This window comes from Pristiophorus japonicus, chromosome 4, assembly GCF_044704955.1.
Source record: "Pristiophorus japonicus isolate sPriJap1 chromosome 4, sPriJap1.hap1, whole genome shotgun sequence".
NCBI classification, from domain to species: domain Eukaryota; kingdom Metazoa; phylum Chordata; class Chondrichthyes; family Pristiophoridae; genus Pristiophorus; species Pristiophorus japonicus.
The window spans coordinates 66,202,695-66,221,633 of record NC_091980.1 but is presented as its reverse complement, the minus strand read 5'-3'; the positions used below and the strand labels follow the sequence as shown (position 1 = coordinate 66,221,633).

The 18,939-nt window shown below is 42.1% G+C and overlaps 1 protein-coding gene across 1 annotated transcript in view; it reads right to left on the bottom strand.

Moving 5' to 3' along the window:
• LOC139262932 (testican-1-like) overlaps positions 1–18,939 on the bottom strand; it is a 782,508-nt gene that overhangs the window by 8,088 nt on the left and 755,481 nt on the right. Inside the window, exons 9-10 of the mRNA XM_070878252.1 lie at positions 10,324–10,545; positions 3,906–3,968 (exon numbers count right to left, since the gene is read on the bottom strand). Of these exons, the coding sequence (XP_070734353.1) occupies positions 3,906–3,968; positions 10,324–10,545 (285 nt within the window). The remainder of the gene's footprint in view (positions 1–3,905; positions 3,969–10,323; positions 10,546–18,939) is intronic.

The window sequence follows — 18,939 nt, the reverse complement described above, 5'->3', positions numbered from 1 at the left end:
AGGTTGCACACCTGTTGGTTCAGTCTGAATAAGCTGCCAGAGAAGGGAGAAGGAGATGTAATCAGTTCCTGAGGTGCAGGATGCCTTCAGTCTTGCAAATGTTGAGTAGAAAAAAGATCTGGCTCTTCCAAGGTTTGACATCAGACAGGCAGTCAGACAGCACGGCGACAATATTGCAATGATGGGTTAAGGCAGAGAGGTGGAATTGGGTGTCATCAGCATACACATGAAAGCCTACACCATATTTACAGATATCATGGAGGGGTCACATAAAGCTAAGAAATAGGAGGGATAGACAGTGAAACCTAAGGAATAGGAGGGAAGGAGGATAAAACCTTGGGACACATATTAGGTGTGGTCACAGGATGAAAAGTTGGAGGAGAGGGATTGACTGCATTGGGACAGGTAGAATTGGAACCAAAAGAGGGAAGTGCCATGGAGATGCACAGTGGAGGAGAGGTGATAGTCAAAGAGAGCAATAGAGGGGGATGGTCATCTGTGGAAGGCCACAGAGAAGCCAAGGAAGATGAGGACCAATAGAACACTACAGTCGTTGGTGACTTTAACAAAGTTGTTCTCGGTACCACAAGTGGAAAGGTGATCAGATCGGACAGAGCTGACAAGAGAGTAGTTGAAGTAGATCTTGGAAAAAGGGGAGGCCTGACTGGATGATATTTGAGAGTTTTCATGATTGCAGTTTTAAGCAGGAAAAAAGCAATAGCTGAGGAAATAGATGTTGGCGAATATTGAGCCAAGGAATAGTAGTTACAACTGGGAGCTTGATGAGGAGAAGATTGAAGGAGCAATTGATGTCTTATACATTGTTTGACCAGTTTTGTACTGCTGAGAGATGATTTATTTATTGAAAATTTTGATTTATTTATTAAAAATGATTGCCTTTATTCACAATTTTATCTCCTCCTTTCTTTTATTGAAGGTGTTAACTCATTTTGGGGTATGCTTCCATGATGCTAATTTGCTATTCTGCCTATGTGAGCCTTCACAGCAAATGTCGGTAGGTTTTATGACTATATGGGACATCACAGTCAAACAGTGCGCACTTCCAGGGGTCAGTGCATAGTGATCAGTGGTGGGAAACCTAATCAATTGTACCCTTCTAACCCTGGGGGGTGCTAAGAAAATTAGTAGCACCCCTAATGCCATCAAATTATGATCAGCTAACTAAACACAGATTGAGATCCTTGTCTGGATGGCTCAAGTGCTTGCTAGATACATCAATGAGCCACAAGAACAAGTGCCTAAACATCAATGGGCCAAAATTCAGCCTCTTTGATCAGAAAATTGTGATATTAATTTTGTTAAATTCAGACAAACTCAGATTTGAACTCAAATGCTGCTATATGTGCAATATACAAGTATCACTCTGCATGTGTGAAGTGATTTTCTGTATCTCATGGAAAATGTAATGTTGTGTGCAGTGAGAACCTCCATTGCAGATGTATAATTAATATCTTGTATAAATATCTTCATAGCCACCATCTGTGGTTGGAGCCACAACGATAGATACTTTTTTGTGAAGATGATTCATTTTTGCTTCGTTGCTTAGTGTGATGGAGAGACACATTTAATCCATATATTGCACATATGCAGATCTCTGGTGGTCTAGTGAAGATGTTCGCACTAGTCTAATGGCCTACTTTAAATTCAGACTTCAGGTTAAGGAGAAACTGAATTTTTTATCTTCTGAATCCCAATACAAATATAGCTTACAGTTTTTTATAAGATAGTAACAGACCGTCACTATGTATAACTGGCAAAAGTCCCATTTTTATATCCAGGAGTTCCTGATACTTTTCCATAGTGAGTGGAGGAGTTAGCTGCTACCTTGTTTGGCATAATTTTGCATCATTTTATCGTCATATTGTTTAAATTAAATTTATGGCTCATAGAATAGGATATGCGATTTTTATATTTTTTTCTCATCAATGCAATTTGATTTAATTAAATCGATTCAATCATTTTAAGTAAATAGCTCAGTCATAAAATGTTGATAGGTTCACTGATCGGATTTGTCTGGGAAGTTTAGTGTTATGTTAAGATTTATATTTGATACATCGCTGAGATATATTTGAATTTTATTTTTATATATTAATGTAGGCACACACTTAAATTATGGACGTGACTGCTGCCAATAACTGGAAGCTGTGTAGAAGCGTTCTGTGCACACACATTTCTGGTTTGCTCTGGGAGCGGACATGTTAAATGAAAATTGAGAAGCCGGGAAGTGGGCTCGTTAAAAAAAGCCGGGAAGGGAAGGGAGCGGGCTCATATTTTTAAAAAGCAGAAATATCATGCTTCCGGTCGTTGGAGCTTCCAGATTAATGCGTAGTACACTTTTGCGCAGCTTCCAGTCATTGGCAGCAGTCACTCTGTTAAATTATATGTAAGGAAAGAAAGACTTGCATTTATATAGCACATATCACGACCACCAGATATCTCAAAGTGCTTTACAACCAATGAAATATTTTTGGAGTGTAGTCACTGTTGTAATGTGGGAAACACATTATGTAGATACATATCCACCTATTGTGCACTTGTAATTACATACCAGAATAACATATGTAGTGCTAATTTGATTTGGTGTTTATTGGGCTCAAGTCGTTTTTTTGGCGTCCGCTAATTTTTTTTGAACAATCTTGATTTTGCAACTTTCCTCAAAGTTTGTACGCTGGCGGCAACTGACAGTGCCGGATTTTTTGTACGCCAGATTTTTTGGCGCAGGTCTGGGCGAAAACTGATTTCCGCGCCGTTTTTGGCCATTTAAGTGATTTTCCCCAACACCGATTTTTTTAAAGGATGGTGCAGAGTGGTCTTAAGTACCGATCAGAAAATCCCTATGTTAAGTTAAGGAAATCGGCGCTCAGGTCTGTATCGGAGCTGTTGCTCCCGGTCCTGCTGCAATCCTGGGCCGAATGGCCCCCCCACTCCCTCCCGGTCCTGCTGCAATCCTGGGCCGAGTGCCCCCCCCCCTTCCCAGACCCGCTGCTAACCCGGGCCGAACGGCCCCTTCGTTGCAATCCTGGGCCGAATGGCCCCCCCACTCCCTCCCAGCCCTGCTTCAATCCCGGGCCGAATGCCCCCCCCCCTCCTCCCGGTCCTGCTGCAATCCCCCCTTCCCCCTCTCCCCATCTCCCCTGCCGCTGCAAGCTTTGGCCATGGAACTTCAACTCGCAGGTAGGTGGAGCTTCAGCTCTCAGTGTGTCTCTCGTTACCCTGGCAACCTCCCTCAGTGTGTCTCTCGTTACCCTGCCAACCTCAGCTTTTGGCTCAGACTTGAAGCTCCACCCCTAGATTTAACTTCGGGTACCGCAGCACCAAAATGAAATTATACTTTGGCAAAAGTTCCAACTTTTTTTTTTGCCGCAATCGGGCACAAAAAAAATCGTACCGTTAATCCTCCTGGTTGGCATGTTGTGAATGTTTCTGTGAGAGCATATACAGGGACGAGGGACGGGGAAGAGTCAGAATTAGAGGAAAATATTGTGCTCTGAATCATTTGTGATTTCCAATGCAACTGCAGAATTTTTAAATGTATATATGTGTTCACATTCTCACATTTGGAACAGTAGTATTGTGAAGTTAAAAAAATGTTTTAGCGATGTGAACAGGATAATCATAAAATATTCATTTTCAATAACTTAATTGTTCCAGTATTGAACCTTTTTGTCCATTTCATTCGACACAGTAAACACAAGGCAGAATATTAATAAAGTTTTAAATTAATGGTGTATGTGCTTCATTTTAGAAAACACTTTCAGTATTTACCGTTCTAAAGACTCCGAATAAACCAGATTTATTTGATTTTTTTCATCGATTTTCAAACCACATACCATAGACCTCTAATCAATCATACGATGTAGTCTTCATCACATTACAACGCTTACCTAAAAGATGCTTCCCCCTGCTCTTCCTCTGAATCTTATTAATTTCAGCTTGGCATGGAAGACCTGAAATAGAATTTAATAGGTAGTAGGTCCCAATGGGCCAGGGATGATATCTTCAAAGACTGACCTATGGAAAAGCAGTGCTGCATTTCATTTTACACTTGAGATTCAGAAAGCAGCATATTTTCACACAAAGCAGTGAACAGCATTCAATTAAAATGCTTAAAAAACAAATTAAATTTTTTGACAAATTTCAATAGTTTAAGAAAGGTCAATGGATATGTTATGGTGGCAGATGTTACCTTTCCTGAATATTTGCATAAAGCTATAAATCACTGGGAGTAAAGTTATCTTCTTGTACAGTTCAAATCTGAACATTTTAAATCGACTGTCAGTGTCCATTATGAAGTTGTGATTGCACAAACCGCTCTCTGATGATGGCCAACTGAACTTTCATTGCTATGATAGTTACAAATACAATTAGGTGGTGCTTAGTAACTCATTAATGAAAAATAAATTTGTTGACAAAAATGGAAATAATCAAGGCCAATATATTAAACCTTGACTATCCTTAAGCATTCCTATATGTGCAGCTAAGAGCCAGTCCGTTATGCCTACAGTTCTGTGTGGATATGTTCTTAAACAGCTTTGACTATAATCAGAGGCTTGAAAACTGTGCAGCCAATTTCTGCATCAACTATAACATGACAATTCTGCACCATCTGGCCAAGATTTGCAGGCACCTCAAACTTGATGTAGTTTTTTTTTTAAATGGTACCGCTGTAGTGCTTTTGTTCAAAAAAATTTGCATTTTAAAATCGCTTTACTATGTTTTGTCTTTGTGTGACTAAGATGCTTAATTATTTCTAGTACTTTTGCCACTTTTAACTCTATTACAAGCTCCCAGACTTCCCCATATACCTTTTTTCATATATTTGTTCATGGGATGTGGGCGTTGCTGGCAAGGCCAGCATTTATTGCTCATCCCTAATTGCCCTCAAGAAGGTGTTTGTGAGCCATGTGGTGTAGGTACTCCCACAGTGCTGTTCCAGGATTCTGACCCAGCGACGAAGAAGAAACGGCAATATATTTCCAAGTCAGGATGGTGTGTGACTTCTTGAGTGTTGTTGGTGCTGCACTCATCCAGGCAAGTGGAGAGTATTCCATCACACTTCTGACTTGGACCTTGTAGATAGTGGAAAGGTCTTGGGGAGTCAGGAGGTGAGATAACTGCTGCAGAATATCCAGCCTCTGACCTGCTCTTGCAGCCAGAGTTTTTATATGGCTGGTCCTGTTAAGTTTCTGGTCAATAGTGACCCCCAGGATGTTGATGGTGGGGGAATTGCGATGGTAATGCCATTGAATGTCAAGGAGTGGTGGTTAGACTCTCGCTTGTTGAAGATAGTCATTGCCTGGCATTTGTGTGGCACGAATGCTACTTGCCACATATGAGCTCAGGCCTGAATGTTATCCAGGTCTTGCTGTATGTGGGTACGGACTGCTTCATTATCTGAGGAGTTATGAATGGAACTGAACACTGTGCAGTCATCAGCGAATATCTCCACTTCTGACATATGATGGAGAGAAGGTCATTGATGAAGCAGCTGAAGATGGGTGCACTTAGGACACTGCCCTGATGAACTCCTACAGCGATGTCCTGGGGCTGTGATGATTGGCCTCCAACAACCACAACCATCTTCCTTTAACAACATAAGGACATGAGCAGGAGTAGGCCAACTGGCCCCTTGAGCCTGTTCCGCCGTTTAATAAGATCATGGCTGATCTGATTTTGGGCTCAGCTCCACTTCCCTGCCTGCTCCTAATAACTCTTCACACCTTTATCGTTCAAAAATCTGTCTATCTCCACCTTAAATATATTTAATGACCCAGCCTCCACAGCTCTCTGGGGCAGTGAATTCCACAGATTTATGACCATCTCTGAGAAGAAATTCCTCCTCATCTCAGTTCTAAATGGGTGACCCCTTATTCTTAAACTATGCCCCCTAGTTCTAGATTCCCCCACTAGTGGAAACATCCTCTCTGCATCTACCTTGTCGAGCCCCCTCAGTATCTTACATGTTTCAATAAGATCACCTCTCATTCCTCTAAACTCCAATAAGTATAGGCCCAACCTGCTCAACCTTTCTTCATAAGTCAACCCCTTCATCTCAGGAATCAACCCAGTGAACCGTCTCTGAACTGCCTCCCAATGCAAGTATATCCCTCCTTAAATAAGGAGACCAAAACTGTATGCAGTACTCTAGATGTGGTCTCAGATGTAGCAGGATTTCACTGCTTTTATATTCCATCCCCCTTGCAATAAGAGCCAACATTCCATTTGTCTTCCTGATTACTTGCTATACCTACATACTAACCTTTTGTGTTTTATGCACAAGGACCCCAGGTCCCTCTGTATTGCAGCATTTTGTAATCTCTCTCCATTTAAGTAATAATTAGCTTTTTTATTTTTCCTGCCAAAGTGGATAACCTCACACTTTGTGCTAGGTATGACTCTAGTCGATGGATTGTTTTCCCCCTGATTCCCATTCACTTCAGTTTTACTAGGGCTTCTTGATGTCACGCTCAGTCAAATGCTGCCTTGATACCAAGGACAGTCACTCTCACCTCACCTCTGGAATTCAGCTATTTTATCCATGTTTGGACCAAGACTGTAATGAGATCTGAAGCCGAGTAGTCCTAGCGGAACCAAAACTGAGCATTGGTGAGCAATTTACTGGTGAGCAAGTGCCGCTTGATAGCACTGTGGACAACTAAAGAAAGAATAAAGCCTATTAGAGACCATAAAGGTAATCTGTGTCTGTGCGGAAGATGTGGGTATGGTTCTTAATGAATACTTTGCGTCTGTTTTCACAAAAGAGAGGGCGATGAAGACATTGCAATCAGGGACGAGAAATGTGAAATATTAGATGAAATAAACATAGTGAGAGAGGAAGTATTAGGGGGTTTAGCATTTTTCAAAGTGGATAAATCATCAGACCCAGATGAAATGTATCGCAGGCTGTTAAAAGAAGCAAGAGAGGAAAAGGCAGAGGCTCTTACCACCATTTTCCAGTCCTCTCTGGCTACAGTAGTCATGCCGGAGGATTGGAGAACTGCTAACATTGTACCTTTGTTTAAAAAAGGAGAAAGAGATAGACCAAGTAATTACAGGCCAGTCACCCTAACCTTGGTGGTGGGAAGAGTATTGGAAAAAATTCTGAGGGACAGGATAAATCTTCATTTAGAAAGACATATTAATCAAGTATAGTCGGCATGGATTTGTTAAGGGAAGGTCATGTCTGACTAACTTGAGTGAATTTTTTTGAAGAGGTAACAAGGAGGATCACTGAGGGTAGTACATTTGATGTCGTGTATATTGATTTTAGCAAGGCTTTTTGTAAGGTCCCACATGGCAGACTGGTCATGAAGGTAAAAGCCCATGGGATCCAAGGCAAGGCGGCAAGTTGGATCCAAAAACTGGCTCAGAGGCAGGAAGCAAAGGGTAATGGTCGATGGGTGTTTTTGTGACTGGAAGGCTGTTTCCAGTGGGGTTCTGCAGGGCTCAGTACTAACTCCCTTGCTTTTTGTGATATATATCAATGATTTAGACTTGAATGTAGGGGGTATAATTAAGAAGTTTGCAGATGATACAAAAATTGGCTGTGTGGTTGATAATGAAGAAGGAAGCTGTAGACTGCAGGAAGATATCAATGAACTGGTCAGGTGGGCAGAACAGTGGCAAATGGAATTCAATCCAGAGAAGTGTGAGGTAATGCACTTGGGGAGGGTTAACAAGGCAAGGGAATACACATTAAATGGGAGGACACTGACACGAGAGGAACAGAGGAACCGTGGAGTGCATGTCCACAGATCCCTGAAGGTAGCAGGACAGATAGATAAGGTGATTAAGAATGCATATGGAATATTTGCCTTTGTTATCTGATACATAGAATACAAGAGCAGGTTATGCTTGAACTGTATAAAACAGTAGTTAGGCCACAGCTAGAGTACTACATGCAGTTCTGGTCACCACATTACAAGAAAGATGTGATTGCACTAGAGAGGGTACAGGGGAGATTTACGAGGATGTTGCCTGGACTGGAGAATTTTAGCCATGATGTAAGATTGGATAAGCTGGGTTTGTTGTCTTTGGAACAGAGGAGGCTAAGGGAAATGTTATTGAGGTGTATAAGACTATGAGGGGCCGAGATAGAGTTGATAGGAAAGACCTATTTCCCTTAGCAGAGGGGTCAACAACCAGGGGGCATAGATTTAAAGTAATTGGTCGGAGGTTTAGAGGGGATTTTAGGGGAAGTTTTTCACCCAGAGGGTGCTGGTGGTCTGGAACTCACTGCCTGAAAAAGTGGTAGTGGCAGAAACCCTTATCACATTTTAAAAGTACTTGGATATGCACTTGAAGTGCCATAACCTACATGGCCTAAGAGCTGAAAAATGGGATTAGGCTGGATAGCTCTTTGTCAGCCAGCATGGACATGATGGGTTAAATGGCCTCCTTCTGTGCTGTAAATTGCTATGATTCTAGGACACCTTCCATCACTTTGCTGGATGGGGTGGTAATAGGCTGTTCAGCCTATGTCCAGCACCTTCAACTTAACCGTGGCACTTACTTACACAAACGTGGCAGTTGCAATACCTGTCCACTCACCTCATCCTACCCCACTGTCCAGGGCCTCAAATAATGTGTGAGATAACAATTTACATGGTGGTCTTCCAATCTAGTTTATTAAATTCACTGCTTTCATTGTGATCTCCTCTACTCCTCAAATGCAAATCAGGTAACTGCTTTTCTAATAATCTCCATTCTGTCTCAATGCATGGCCCTGACTTTCACATATCACAGTCTTACCCTCTCATTCTCACTCTGTCTTCTCCTACATTGTTCCAGCTAAGGTCAGTGCAAGCTGCAGGAACATCATCTCATCTTTCTCCTGGCCGTGCTGTCTGATTTTACTGAATTCAGATATTAGCCGTATTCTCTATTTTCGTTTTACCACTGTGCTGGTGATGTGGAGAGTGTCTGTCAGCAACTGGGGAAGTAGAGCTGGGTTGATGCCTTGGGTGCAGATCCTTTGTCAGAACATGGTTCAGGAAGGGTTCTTCTGCATATTGCCTGAGTCCCCCTCCAATGAGATCACATTAGAACAGGACAAATGGCAGGAAATATGGTGACTTGTGATTCAAATGTGCTCAGCAACACATAGATGGGTGCCTTTAACAGCATTGAGATTGTCCCCAGAAAATGGAGGGCTGGGAGGGGGCGGGTGGGGGGCAGATATTTGCATAATTCAAGGTACACCCAGCCTAGATCTGTGGGAAAACTGATGGGACAGGCTGGCAAGCTTGGGCCACAGTGTCAGGTCCAAGTTTAGATGTTCATTCAGACTAACATTGAAACTTAGTTCTCTTGGTCAATGGTCTGACACTTAAGTTTTCTGGTTACTAAAATGGATTTAACAAAATAAATATTGCAATAAGCACAATGAAAATCAGTAAACAGGAGAATGAGTGATTGTGCCAGGAATTCTCTGAGACTAATAGTTGCAAGTGTAGAAAAGATTACTGGACCTGGTTGACAGAATTATATTTTACAGACGCAACAATAATTCAACAAAAGATTCTGGTGAATGGATCATTTGCATGAATTAAGACACCAGACATGAGACACTTAACAGACAGTTATATCTCAATACTTTTCCAGTCTAATTGAATCAATGCCTCTGAGCTTATCTCTACCCAGGCTTTTGCTGCTGATCCCCTTTCTGCCTTGATCCCTTTCTCCCCATTTCATCTCCGCTGCCTTATTGGTGCTCTCTGATGTCTTTACATACACCCCATGGCTTTATCTCTGTATCCTCTCTCTCTGGCCTCCTCATGTATTATTAAGCTTTTCCTATCCTCCAAGTATGATTGCCATGTCCTCCTCTAGACTTTCAGAGTACTGCTTTCTCTTTATCCTGTATTGTTAGATGAGTTATGCTATTTGGAGACAAGGCTATCCAAGGCAGTCTACTCTAGATGAAGGAGCACATATGAATACAGATTGAGAAGCTAGGTAGGGTTACCAATTGCCTAAAGTTACTAATGCAGCAATCCATGTTGTTATGTCCAATGCTGCATTCACTGTGGAGAATTGCTACTTATCTAATCTAGCAAGTACCCTCGCATCTTCCATATGTCAAAACTAGTTGAATTACCCATGCAGATACCCATCATTGTGTGCTTCTCATTTAATACAACATACACCGGCTGCTATTATCCCTGTTCCATAACAAGGCAAATTTTTGTAAAGCCTATTATCCCTGCAACTCTAATACAAAGTTAAAATAGACTGCCAGGAATAAAACTGTCCAACAAAAAATGCAATGTGTATTTTTTTGTGTTCTCATTAAAAACTCACCTCCCTGCCTCTGGAAACAATAGCACCATTCATTGTTTGAAAGCTTTCCATCTTTAAATGTGTCACAGGAGTTGAAAAGTGGCTTAATACACTGCTCATACTTATCAAGGTAAATTGTGCCCAACTCTGATTGATCCAGCAAAAGATCATAGTTCATGTCCAGCTTGTTAAATATCCAGCCCAAAGAATCCTTGCAGATTGGTAGAATGCTGGTGTCAAATCCTACAAAAGATGACGGAATCAGTTTTTGTGCACATTTCAAGAGAAACAGTAAGTGTTCAAAATTTAGACAAAAGTCTGAATTCAGGACGAACATGAAAATTATTCTGAAACATTTCACCTTGCCACAACTGCGTAAAAAAGCATCGATGTACAAGATAAATTAGGATCCCAGCCAATGAATATGCTCTCAGCAGTTTTCAATCAAAATTTAACCTAATATTTGCATATCTTCATTGCATAGTCAGATAAGATATTAACTAATAAAATGTACTATACAACAGCTGTCATTTAAGCAAACAGTAATTCCATAATGATAATAAATTCCTTACTTTAATTTGTTCTTAGATGATTATAAAATGTCATCAAGTTTTTATCTGCTGATACTTTACCTCCTAAATTAATCAAATATTTCCCAGTTGATTATGGTTTATTAAAATGATCTAATATGGAATAACTTTGGGAAGTTGACATTGGCCCTGAAATTCCCACCTCCCCGGGTCTGTACAGAATTCCTACGGAGCCGAGAAGGCATCGAAAATGCCGGTTTCGAGCGCCAATGCGCATGCGCTGTAAACCGGCATTTCCGATCTGTCAAGTTTCTGGCTTGACCGATCGTAGCCAGATCGGGAGCGAGGACACTTGTAAATGGAAATTTCCGATATTTACGCTTACAAATGTCCTCAAAAATCTTGCGCCTGAAAAAGCAGGCGCATAGCCTACTTTTACAAGCGCAAGCGTTTTAAAAAACACAAAAATATCTAAAAATAAAGTTATTAAAACATATATTATCATTAAAAACCCTCCCTACAATGGTAAGTTTATTTTAAAAATTTTTTTTAAAAATTGGGAAATTATTTTTTGAAGACATTAATAACTTAAATTTAAAAGAATAAAGTGTAATTATTTTCTATTTTTTATTAGTATTTCGGGTGTTTGGGGCTGTGTTTTGGGTGTTTCAGGCTTCATCACAATCATAGTAATAGGAGTTTAGGACCCTGCCCAACTCATATTACTATGATACCTTACCTGATTGGCTGCCCAGAGCCACGTGAGTCCAGTTCAAGGCCTGCGCACGCGTCGACGTGCACATGCTGCGAATCGCAGTCGAAGGAGGCCACAGCATCATAAGGTCCAACGTGGGCACCAGCTTAAGGTAGGTGCGTATTTTTTCTCTAAAATGCCCGTGGGAAGGCCAAACCGGAATTTCAGGGCCATTATTAATAGGCTTCTTTGAGTCTGCACATCATTATAACATATGTTGAAGAAATATTGGCACCAAACAAAGTTTGCTTCAAGTGTTTTAGCAAGGTTTTAAACACAGGTTTGTGAAATATGATTGATGTGATGTGATTCAGGTACAGCCTTAAGAATTCTAGTAACTCCCTTTGTGAGGCTTTACATAGTCTACAACAGGAATATTATTTAATCTATAATTAATTGCCTCTTAGCATTTTATAACAAGAAATGTCATTGCCATTTCCATGACATTGACATGGAATACTAGAACTCAAGGCCATTATTATTAAGAATTTTCCTGATTTTTTCCCCTCAAAATTATCAATATGATTCTAAAAATCTCCCCAGGACATTTTAAGGAATTGTATTCTGTAAATAAAATAAATAATTCTTGATATAGCTATCATTAGTTTTATAATTACAGTATATAAAAACACATTAGGATAACACACAGTTAATTACAATAAATTAAAATTAAGTTGTAAAGAAATGCAGTAAGTACTTTCCAAAAAGTTATACCTGGACTGATTTTATGATCATTGTGAAAGTGTTTAGGAACTTGGGGCTAGAAATTCCACATTTAAGAATAGCACCGTTTTTTGGTGCTATTTGCGAATAACGAACGATTTTTATGCCGAAATAGCACCCCATAAAAAGGCCTAAGTTTCACGAAAAGTATTTTTAATTTTGGCGTAGCATTAAAATACCACCATTTTTTAAAGATGGAGCTAAACTTTTTTGCGTTAAAAGTAACGCCCGTTCGGCGCATGTGCGAAAAAAGAAAAAAAAAATCGTCCGTATTTCATGTGACGGGTGTGCCCGTGCATGCACAGTACACTTCCTGGTCTGGATCAGCCATTTTTAAAGACCATTGTAAGTTTCAGGAGATTTGTGAGTACTTCCACACAGGAGCTAAAAAACGAAAAATGGAGTCTGATTTGGAAAGGAAAAGGGCCAAGAAGCTTAACCAAGATGCCAATGAAACCCTGTGGAGAGAGGATGGCGCCAGATTGGCAAGAAGGGTCCTGGTAAACAGCAGCAATAGCTCAAGCATTGCAGAACAGGTTTCCTCAGTGGGGTCCATCAAGAGGACTGGCCAGCAATGCCGGAAGAAGTGGCAGGACCTTTGTCAAGCAGTTGGAGTAAGTAATGTTTTTATTTATGCACTACAATTTCTTGAATTGTAAATGTGACTATCTGTGCCACGACAGCAGAAGGCCCTTCTCTTAAAAATTTCTATTGCCATCTTTGCAGAAGAAGGTGCCCGACAACAACCGAGAGCAGACAAAAACTGGTGGAGGTCCATCAAGACAACAGCCACTAACAGCCTTGGAAAGTAAAATCACAGGTATTATTGGTGAGTCCCAAAGATTGACCACCTGTGCGGCTGCTAGGCCTAGATTGCAGAGAGAGGGTAAGTCCTGCAAAACCCAGTCTGGGTTGGCACATAGAAACATAGAAAATAGGTGCAGGAGTAGGCCATTCGGCCCTTCTAGCCTGTACCACCATTCAATGAGTTCATGGCTGAACATGCAACTTCAGTACCCCATTCCTGCTTTCTCGTCATACCCCTTGATCCCCCTATAGTAAGGACTTCATCTAACTCCCTTTTGAATATATTTAGTGAATTGGCTTAACTACTTTCTGTGGTAGAGAATTCCACAGGTTCACCACTCTCTGGGTGAAGAAGTTTCTCCTCATCTCGGTCCTAAATGGCTTACCCCTTATCCTTAGACTGTGACCCCTGGTTCTGGACTTTCCCAACATTGGGAACATTCTTCCTGCATCCAACCTGTCCAAACCCGTCAGAATTTTAATCGTTTCTATGAGGTCCCCTCTCATTCTTCTGAACTCCAGTGAACACAAGCCCAGTTGATCCAGTTTTTCTTGATAGGTCAGTCCCACCATCCCGGGAATCAGTCTGGTGAACCTTTGCTGCACTCCCTCAATAGCAAGAATGTCCTTCCTCAAGTTAGGAGACCAAAACTGTACACAATACTCCAGGTGTGGCCTCACCAAGGCCCTGTACAATTGTAGCAACACCTCCCTGTCCCTGTACTCAAATCCCCTCGCTATGAAGGCCAACATGCCATTTGCTTTCTTAACCGCCTGCTGTACCTGCATGCCAACCTTCAATGACTGATGTACCATGACACCCAGGTCTCGTTGCACCTCACCTTTTCCTAATCTGTCACCATTCAGATAATAGTCTGTCTCTCTGTTTTTACCACCAAAGTGGATAACCTCACATTTATCCACATTATACTTCATCTGCCATGCATTTGCCCACTCACCTAACCTATCCAAGTCACTCTGCAGCCTCATAGCATCCTCCTCGCAGCTCACACTGCCACCCAACTTAGTGTCATCTGCAAATTTGAAGATACTACGTTTAATCCCCTCGTCTAAATCATTAATGTACAATGTAAACAGCTGGGCCCCAGCACAGAACCTTGCGGTACCCCACTAGTCACTACCTGCCATTCTGAAAAGTATCCATTTACTCCTACTCTTTGCTTCCTGTCTGACAACCAGTTCTCAATCCATGTCAGCACACTACCCCCAATCCCATGTGCTTTAACTTTGCACATTAATCTCTTGTGTGGGACCTTGTCGAAAGCCTTCTGAAAGTCCAAATATACCACATCAACTGGTTCTCCCTTGTCCACTCTACTGGAAACATCCTCAAAAAATTCCAGAAGATTTGTCAAGCATGATTTCCCTTTCACAAATCCATGCTGACTTGGACCTATCAAGTCACCTCTTTCCAAATGCGCTGCTATGACATCCTTAATAATTGATTTCATCATTTTACCCACTACCGATGTCAGGCTGACCGGTCTATAATTCCCTGTTTTCTCTCTCCCTCCTTTTTTAAAAAGTGGGGTTACATTGGCTACCCTCCACTCCATAGGAACTGATCCAGAGTCAATGGAATGTTGGAAAATGACTGTCAATGCATCCACTATTTCCAAGGCCACCTCCTTAAGTACTCTGGGATGCAATCCATCAGGCCCTGGGGATTTATCGGCCTTCAATCCCGTCAATTTCCCCAACACAATTTCCCGACTAATAAGGATTTCCCTCAGTTCCTCCTCCTTACTAGACCCTCTGACCCCTTTTATATCCGGAAGGTTGTTTGTGTCCTCCTTAGTGAATACCGAACCAAAGTACTTGTTCAATTGGTCTGCCATTTCTTTGTTCCCCATTATGACTTCCCCTGATTCTGACTGCAGAGGACCTACGTTTGTCTTTACTAACCTTTTTCTCTTTACATATCTATAGAAACTTTTGCAATCCGTCTTAATGTTCCCTGCAAGCTTCTTCTCGTACTCCATTTTCCCTGCCCTAATCAAACCCTTTGTCCTCCTCTGCTGAGTTCTAAATTTCTCCCAGTCCCCGGGTTCGCTGCTATTTCTGGCCAATTTGTATGCCACTTCCTTGGCTTTAATACTATCCCTGATTCCCCTTGATAGCCACGGTTGAGCCACCTTCCCTTTTTTATTTTTACGCCAGACAGGGATGTACAATTATTGTAGTTCATCCATGCGGTCTCTAAATGTCTGCCATTGCCCATCCACAGTCAACCCCTTCAGTATCATTCGCCAATCTATCCTAGCCAATTCACGTCTCATACCTTCAAAGTTACCCTTCTTTAAGTTCTGGACCATGGTCTCTTAATTAACTGTTTCATTCTCCATCCTAATGCAGAATTCCACCATATTATGGTCACTCTTCCCCAAGGGGCCTCGCACAACGAGATTGCTAATTAATCCTCTCTCATTACACAACACCAGTCTAAGATGGCCTCCCCCCTAGTTGGTTCCTCGACATATTGGTCAAGAAAACCATCCCTTATGCACTCCAGGAAATCCTCCTCTACCGTATTGCTTCCAGTTTGGCTAGCCCAATCTATGTGCATATTAAAGTCACCCATTATAACTGCTACACCTTTATTGCATGCACCCCTAATTTCCTGTTTGATGCCCTCCCCAACATCACTACTACTGTTTGGAGGTCTGTACACAACTCCCACTAACGTTTTTTGCCCTTTGGTGTTCTGTAGCTCTACCCATATAGATTCCACATCATCCAAGCTAATGTCCTTCCTAACTATTGCATTAATCTCCTCTTTAACCAGCGATGCTACCCCACCTCCTTTTCCTTTTATTCTATCCTTCCTGAATGTTGAATACCCCTGGATGTTGAGTTACCAGCCCTGATCATCCTGGAGCCACGTCTCCGTAATCCCGATCACATCATATTTGTTAACATCTATTTGCACAGTTAATTCATCCACCTTATTACGGATACTCCTTGCATTAAGACACAAAGCCTTCAGGCTTGTTTTTTTTAACACCCTTCGTCCTTTTAGAATTTTGTTGTACAGTGGCCCTTTTTGTTCTTTGCCTTGGGTTTCTCTGCCCTCCACTTTTCCTCATCTCCTTTCTGTCTTTTGCTTTTGTCTCCTTTTTGTTTCCCTCTGTCTCCCTGCATTGGTTCCCATCCCCCTGCCCTATTAGTTTAACTCCTCCCCAACAGCACTAGCAAACACTCCCCCTAGGACATTGGTTCCGGTCCTGCCCAGGTGCAGACCGTCCGGTTTGTACTGGTCCCACCTCCCCCAGAACTGGTTCCAATGCCCCAGGAATTTGAATCCCTCCCTGCTGCACCACTGCTCAAGCCACGTATTCATCTGCGCTATCCTGCGATTCCTACAAGTGGGCTACACTCTGGTTTATGCGATGTACTCTCCGTCGGCTGCGCTTCAGTTTATGCAATGTACTATCATTCGTTGTGGTCCTTCAAATGAGCCTGCGCTATGTGAGCCTACTCATGTCACCCTGTCCCCTTCCCTGCTGCGAACCATTTGTCTGTTTGGTTATATTTTTCAGATATTTCACAGACATCCAATAATGAAGGAGCAAACCCTGCCACCTTGCCACAAGCAGAAGCGGATGAGCCCGACGACCTCGGCCATACTGAACAAGTTCCACAGGGCGATTAGGAGGAGGACAAAGAGGAGAATGAGGAGGAGCAGGAGGCCGCCAATATTTTGCATGGGTTCATGGTGGGGGAGGAGGAGGATGAACAGACAGTGATATTGCAATTGGAGGAGTTGCAGGCCACGGATGTACCAAGCCTTTTCAACAGCTCTACATGCGAGGGGACATTTCTGGGTTGTGCACCCTACGAGGTCGCGGGTCCCAGTGGGTTGCAGGAAAGCACACCCAGGGCAGCAGCAGGCCCCGCTGTATGGAGGACGAGGAGACCTGAACAGCTCTCTCCTGAAATGTAGGCTCCACGGGAGGTGGTAGAATGAGTGGGGAGAGCGTTCAGCTTACAAAATCGCTTCTTGAGGCTGTGGGTGGGATCAAGGGAGAAATAGCAGCACTATCTGCTGACATTAGGGAGGGCATGTCGGGAGGAATAGCAGCACTTTCTGCAGGCATGTTGGAGAGAGTCACTGCAATGCAGGAACACATTCAGGCTGTCATTGCCCAGCGGCAATTGGCAGTATCAAATGATGCCACTCCCATTCCAATCCCGCAGGTTGACCACAGGCCGAAGAGGCCGAACCCGGGCCTTCCAGATTGCTGTCTCCTGAGTCTGTCCCCCAACAAGCGGAGCGCCGTACCCGAGACACTAATAAGAAGCTTGGGCTCACTGGGAGTAGGACTAAGCCTGCGGTAACGCACAAGGCTAATGAAAATTGCAAGAAGGGCAGGCGGCGCGGCAGTATTTAAATAAGGGGGTGCGGGGAGAGGTGGCTGTAGCTGAAGTTTGCTTGCTGCTGTTGTTGTTGTTGTTTTGCTGTTCTTTTGTACTTTTATTGTTATTTAAGTGATGTTAATTTAAAAGTTTAAAGTTTAATATAATTTTTTAATTAAAGTTAAGTACATGTGTACAAATGTTTAATAAACTGCAAATTATTTTTTCAACTAAACCAAACTTATATCGTGTCTCATGATAATGCTGTCGAATAAGGCTTCTTCAATGATAATCCAGGATTACATAAGCACTCACCACATATGACAAAGATAGAATAGCCCCCATTCTTTAAATGCCCTTAAATTTCCTTAAATATCCTTAAATGTCCTAAATGTCCCGAAAAACACATTATAAATTCCCTCCAAAGAAGCTCTGTTTTTCAAGATGGCGCCGTTAGCGCCGATTTTGATCTGACTCGACCAGGTAAGGCAAGCTTTTTCAAATCGGTAATTATCACTGTCCTTAAAAATGTCCTTATTGGGGAAACTCTCAAAATCGGTGTTATCATTGGTTTTGATGCCGAGTGACGTCACAAAAACAGTTCGAAAAAAATCGGTCCTTATTTTTTTTTTAAGGACGGCGTTACACCACTGGCGAAACTAGCAAAATGGCCTTAAATTTGTTTAGCTCCAAAAAAAAAGCTTTTAGCTCCACAAAAATGGAGCTAAATCGATTGTTACGGTGGTGAATTTCTAGCCCATAGGAACATGCCGTCGAGCCTGTTCCGCCATTCAATGAGATCGTGGCTGAACTGTATCCTAGCTCCATCTACCCGCCTTGGTTCCATATCCCTTGGCAAGCAAAAATCTATCGATCTCAGATTTAAAATTATTAATTGAGCCAGCATCTACTGCTTTGAGTATAAGTGAGTTCCACACTTCCACCATCCTTTGCGTGAAGAACTGTTTCCTAACTTCCCTCCTGAATGGCCTGGCTCTGATTTTAAGGTTATGTCCCCTTGTCCTAGACTTGCTCACCAGCGGAAAAAGAATCTCTACTTATCCCATCAATTTATTTCAAAATCCTGAAAAACCTCAATTAAAACAACCCGCAACCTTCTATATTCCAGGGAATACAAGCCTAATTTATGTCATTTCTCCTCAAAAAATAAAGGTACAGCAGTTATCATGGGCGACTTTAATCTACATATAGATTGGGCAAACCAAACTGGTAGCCGTACGGTGGAGGAGGATTTCCTGGAGTGTATTAGGGATGGTTTTCTAGACCAATATGTCGAGGAACCAACTAGAGAGCTGGTCATCCTAGTCTGGGTGTTGTGTAATGAGTGAGGATTAATTAGCAATCTTGTTGTGCAAGGCCCCTTGGGGAAGAGTGACCATAATATGGTAGAATTCTTCATTAAGATGGAGAATGACACAGTTAATT